This window comes from Chaetura pelagica, unplaced genomic scaffold, assembly GCF_000747805.2.
Source record: "Chaetura pelagica isolate M959 unplaced genomic scaffold, ChaPel_1.0 scaffold290, whole genome shotgun sequence".
Taxonomy (NCBI): Eukaryota; Metazoa; Chordata; class Aves; order Apodiformes; family Apodidae; genus Chaetura; species Chaetura pelagica.
This window is the reverse complement of record NW_009951792.1, coordinates 289,334-294,931: the sequence shown is the minus strand read 5'-3', so window position 1 is coordinate 294,931 and position 5,598 is coordinate 289,334. Positions and strand designations below refer to the sequence as shown.

Here is a 5,598-nt window from a genome sequence, read left to right as displayed (position 1 = left end):
AGGGAACAGGGGCTCCTAAAGCTTCTTGGGGTTCCTAAAGCTCCTCTGGTCTCCTAAAGCTTCTTGGGGTTCCTAAAGCTCCTCTGGTCTCCTAAAGCTTCTTGGGGCTTCTGAAGCTCCTCTGGTCTCCTAAAGCTTCTTGGGTTCCTAAAGCTCCTCTGGTCTCCTAAAGCTTCTTGGGGCTTCTAAAGCTCCTCTGGTCTCCTAAAGCTTCCTGGGGCTTCTGAAGCTCCTCTGGTCTCCTAAAGCTTCTTGGGGTTCCTAAAGCTCCTCTGGTCTCCTAAAGCTTCTTGGGGTTCCTAAAGCTCCTCTGGTCTCCTAAAGCTTCTTGGGGCTTCTGGAGCTCCTCTGGTCTCCTAAAGCTTCTTGGGGTTCCTAAAGCTCATCTTAACCAAGGTGCCCAGAGGAGGTTCCTGAAAATGGAGCAGCTTTGCTGCCAGAGCTGTGCCAGGATGGGAGCAGCTCAGGCACAGGATCCAAGCCCAGGGGGATGGGAAGCACGTGAGACCGGAAAGAAATAAAATTCATCATCATCATCTTGTGATGGTGCCTTGTGATGTGGGGTCAGCAGGGCTGGGGGCAGGGTGGCTTCTCCATGCTCCAGGTTGGGAAGTTGAGGAAGAACTTTGAGAAGGACACATCTGAGCCCTGGTGCTGTGGGCTTGTCCTGCACCAGGGTGAGTGGTTTGGAAAGGAATAATCACAGAAAGGCCAGAAATGGAGATGTCCAGGGTGGGTGAGAGCAGCTGGTGGGTGTGGACAGGGAGAGGCCACGAGGAAAACAGGCCAGAAGATCCCACTGGGACCTCCGGGAGAGTGGGAAGGGGCTGGTTCCCCAGTGGTCAGGGGTGGGAGGAGGGACTTGCCCATCCAGATCCTTCTTCATCCTTGTGGATCTCCTCCGGACACTCTCCAATAGCTTGATGTCCTTTTGATATCGTGGTGTCCAAAGCTGCTCCCAGTGCTCCAGGTGAGGCTGCTCCAGAGCAGAGCAAAGCAGGACAGTTACCTCCCTCAGCGTTCTTGATGCACCCAGGCCAGTGTTGGTCCTCCTGGCTGCCAGAAGACACTGGTGGCTAATCTGCAGTTGCCACCACCCAGGAAGCTCCAAGCTGCCTGTGCCAGCCCAGCCCTGCAGCAGGTGGCAATGAACCCTGACTCACAGGTCCAAGGTACCATCTTGGTTGCTCAGCAGATGACAGGGCACTTGTCCTTGGCAATCAGCTGGTGGAGCTGCTCCTCTGGAGTACCTGGGGCTCAGAACTAGCCCAGCCTGAGCTCCCCACCAGTGGTGGGGGGGATTTGGTGACCACTCACCCATTGAGGGGACATCCCAGCATGTCCCAGGTCAGGCCAAGCCGGGCTCTCATCATTGTCAACACCCATTTCTCCAGCTGCAAGGGTGAGGTGGCCCTTGGGACACGGAGAGGAGCCCGGAGGGAAGCAGAGAAGCTTTCCAGGATCCTCTCCCAGCTCAACTACACAGTGAAGCTGATGGTCAACAAGACGGCCAAGGAGATAGAAGATCTTTTCCAGCAGGGTAAGGACCTTCTCCCAAGCCCTGCCAGCCCCAAGCCCCCTCCCTGCCCTCGAGTCCACCTGCCTCCCGCTTTCCCCCTCCCACTGGTGTCCAGTGGCACTATGTGGCTGTGTCCCTTCAGAGTGTGGCCACCAGCACGGCGACTACTTTGTGACCATCATCTCCAGCCATGGAGAGGAGGGGGTCATCTTTGGCTGTGACTCGGAGCCGGTGCAGCTGACCTGGATTTTCCAGCTGTTATCCTCAGCCACCTCCTTGGCTCTCACCAGAATTCCCAAGATCTTCTTTATCCAGGTGAGGCTGCATTGGGTGGGGATGGTGGAGAGATGGGATGGGGTGGTTGAGGGATGAGATGGGAAGGTGGAGGGATTGAGGTGGGAAGGTCAAGGGATGGGATGGGAAGGTTGAGGGATGAGGGGGAAGGGGATGGAGGCAGGAATGTGTGGAGCTCACCCTGGAGAGGAGCAGGGGGAGGACAGAGCTCAAGGTGGCCGCTCTGCCCGCAGGCTTGTCGGGGGACACAACTCGACCCGGGAGTGACAGTTGAGTGTGACAGTGGAGAACCTGGACCTGACTGCTTCTCATCCTGCCTCTCCATCCCACCCCAGACCGTGGTGATGTTCGCCTGCAGCCCGGGTGAGGGAAGGACTGTCCCTGGCACTACAGGGACGTCTCCTCTGGGGAATGTCACCATCACAGAACCAACACTCCTCTCCTTCCTCCACAGGTCACGTCGCCTTCCTCAACCCCTCTGGCTCCATGTTCCTCCAGGCCCTGCTGAAGGTCCTGCAGGGGGAGGAACGTCACCTGGCCCTCCACCGCCTCCTGACCCGTGTCAACTGGGAGGTGGCCTGTCACTGCCAGGCCAGGGGCACCTACGAGGGGTGCAAGGAGATGCCCTGTTTTGTCACCAACCTGCTGCAGGAGGTGTTCCCCTTCTCAGCACCCATGAATGAGGAAGGAGATGCTGCTTGAGACCTGCTGGATCTGCAGGAAAGCCCCAGGGGATGAAAGGTTGGACTGGAAGATCTTACCTGTTTTTCCCACCAGAACAATTCCATAATTCTAAGAGCAGCAGTTTGGCTGCAAGAAGTTCCTGACCATGGGTGGAGAATAAAAAGGACAAGTAATGAGAAAACCAACGGAAAATGTCCTCAGGAAGGTGAGTGGCTCCACCTGGGAGGTGCTGGAGCTCTCAGGGGAGGTTTGACCAACAGATCCCACCACAGAACCTTCTTCAGAACAGAAATCTCAGATTTCAGCCCAGAATCATAGAATCATAGAATGGTGGGGTTGGAAGGGAGATCTCTCTGGAGATCATTGAGTCCAACCCCCCTGCCAGATCAGGACCAAAACTAGGGCAGGTCACTCAGAAAGGCATCCAGGTGGGTCTTGATAGTGTCCAAAGAAGGAGCCTCCACAACCTCTCAGGGCAGCTTGTCCCAGGGCTCTGTCACCCTCACAAGACACAAGTTCTTCCTCATAGTGCAGTGGAGCTTCCTGTGCTGAGTTTGAATCCACTGCCCCTCGTCCTGTCACAGGGCACAAGTGACAAGAGCTTGTCCCTGCCTTCTTGATGCCCTCATGTACCTACAGACATAAATTAGATCCCCCCTCAGTCTTCTCTTCTCTAGACCCCCAGGTCCCTCAGCCTTTCCTCATCAGACAGATGTTCCAGTCCCTTCATCATCCTTGTAGCCTCTGTTGGACTCTCTCCAGTAAATCCCTGTCTCTCTGGAACTGGGGAGCCCAGAACTGGATACAGTTCTCCAGATGTGGTCTAACCAAGGAACCAAGGGAGAGCAGAGGGGGAGGAGAACCTCTCTGACCTGCTGGACTCACTCTTGTTAATGCAGCCCAGGATTCCATGGGTTTTCTTGGCCATCAGACCATATTGCTGTCCCATGGATCGCTTGTCCAAGGTCCAAGGAGATGCTGCTTGAGACCTGCTGGATCTGCAGGAAAGCCCCAGGGGATGAAAGGTTGGACTGGAAGATCTTACCTGTTTTTCCCACCAGAACAATTCCATAATTCTAAGAGCAGCAGTTTGGCTGCAAGAAGTTCCTGACCATGGGTGGAGAATAAAAAGGACAAGTAATGAGAAAACCAACGGAAAATGTCCTCAGGAAGGTGAGTGGCTCCACCTGGGAGGTGCTGGAGCTCTCAGGGGAGGTTTGACCAACAGATCCCACCACAGAACCTTCTTCAGAACAGAAATCTCAGATTTCAGCCCAGAATCATAGAATCATAGAATGGTGGGGTTGGAAGGGAGATCTCTCTGGAGATCATTGAGTCCAACCCCCCTGCCAGATCAGGACCAAAACTAGGGCAGGTCACTCAGAAAGGCATCCAGGTGGGTCTTGATAGTGTCCAAAGAAGGAGCCTCCACAACCTCTCAGGGCAGCTTGTCCCAGGGCTCTGTCACCCTCACAAGACACAAGTTCTTCCTCATAGTGCAGTGGAGCTTCCTGTGCTGAGTTTGAATCCACTGCCCCTCGTCCTGTCACAGGGCACAAGTGACAAGAGCTTGTCCCTGCCTTCTTGATGCCCTCATGTACCTACAGACATAAATTAGATCCCCCCTCAGTCTTCTCTTCTCTAGACCCCCAGGTCCCTCAGCCTTTCCTCATCAGACAGATGTTCCAGTCCCTTCATCATCCTTGTAGCCTCTGTTGGACTCTCTCCAGTAAATCCCTGTCTCTCTGGAACTGGGGAGCCCAGAACTGGATACAGTTCTCCAGATGTGGTCTAACCAAGGAACCAAGGGAGAGCAGAGGGGGAGGAGAACCTCTCTGACCTGCTGGACTCACTCTTGTTAATGCAGCCCAGGATTCCATGGGTTTTCTTGGCCATCAGACCATATTGCTGTCCCATGGATCGCTTGTCCAAGGTCCTTCTCCATGGAGCTGCTCTCTAGCAGATCACAGTGGTGCAGCAAACCTGCCAGCATCACCCTACCACAGCCACAGCTCCAGGGGGGACATAAACCTGGTTCTAGGCAAGAGCTCCAACCTTGGGGAGTTGATCTCTCCCATTTGGGGCTTTATTGATCTCAACAGATCTACATAGGCTGTGGACTTTAGTCCTTCAAAGGCAGAGCTGACGTGTCCACCTGGCTGCTGCCCTGCCCAGAAGGAAAACACGACTGCCCAGCTTGAACCACCACCTGGGGCTCCCCCTGTTTGCTCATGATGCTGGTCAAGAATTCCAGGCTTTGAAAACAAATAAAGCCCAGGGTGGTCACCAGGGTCTGCAGGTCAACCTGGGACCTGGGGGACGGGCAGGGAGGGGATCTGGGAGCACTGGCTCCAGATAGAGCTCAGTTTACCACAGGGAACTGGGGCTTTGTGAGGTTCCTTCTGAGGGGAAAAGCTCCAGGGATGGGCTGGGACACCTTGTAGACCTGCTGGGTTTGCTCCAGGTCCTCTCCTCTCCGTGTCTCCTTGGCATCATGGATAAGCAAAAAAGTAATGTGGAAAAAAGAAACAGCTCCTGGGCATTCCCAGGGACACCCCTGGTCTGGGAGATGGGGACCAGCCCTCAGGCAGCTGCATGAGGAGGGAGAGGAGGGGTTGAAGATCTCAAGATCTCCAGCAGAGCAGGCAGAGCCTCACCCCATGGAGCTCCTGCATCAACCCTCCACCCTTGGGGCCTCTTGGGTCAGCTCCTCAGCTTGGCCTCAAACAATTCCACTTGGAGAAGCAGCATCTGGCCCTGCTGGCAGATCCTTCCTGTTCCCTTTGGCAGAGAGTTCTTCCTGGACTTGCATTCCTGGAGCTCAGCACCCACCACACCCCAGGTGGTCCGGCCACCACCCTGACCCAGGGGCTACTCCTCCCACCTCAATTTTCCATCTGCAGGAGTGAAATGAGGCTTGAGGCCCCCTAGCTTGGGGGGAGCAGGGGAGGGGGTCCCAGGGCTCCTGGGGCACACAGCTCAGTAGGTCCCGTTTCCTTGGGAAACAAGATGATCCAAAGGCTGGAGATCCAGTCCCTTCTCCAGCTTCATTTTCCTCCTCTGGACACCCTCCAGCCCCTCCATGTCCCTTTTCTGACCCA

General features: G+C 55.3%; 1 protein-coding gene across 1 annotated transcript; it reads left to right on the top strand.

Annotated features, from left to right (window-relative positions):
- The first annotated feature begins 1,338 nt into the window (after positions 1–1,338).
- LOC104392791 (caspase-3-like) lies at positions 1,339–2,515 on the top strand. The gene is made up of 4 exons (XM_010002261.1): positions 1,339–1,540; positions 1,662–1,834; positions 2,047–2,176; positions 2,268–2,515. Exons 1-4 carry the CDS (start codon positions 1,339–1,341, stop codon positions 2,513–2,515), a joined length of 753 nt encoding a protein of 250 aa, XP_010000563.1.
- The last annotated feature ends 3,083 nt before the right edge of the window (positions 2,516–5,598 follow it).

What these genes read in the sequence shown, in the direction of transcription:
- LOC104392791 (XM_010002261.1), top strand. Translation starts at nt 1,339, where the DNA reads ATGTCCCAGGTCAGGCCAAGCCGGGCTCTCATCATTGTCAACACCCAT. An exon ending in AGAAGATCTTTTCCAGCAGG is followed by an intron (nt 1,541 to 1,661) that starts GTAAGGACCTTC and finishes GTGTCCCTTCAG; the next exon opens with AGTGTGGCCACCAGCACGGC. An exon ending in CCAAGATCTTCTTTATCCAG is followed by an intron (nt 1,835 to 2,046) that starts GTGAGGCTGCAT and finishes CTCTGCCCGCAG; the next exon opens with GCTTGTCGGGGGACACAACT.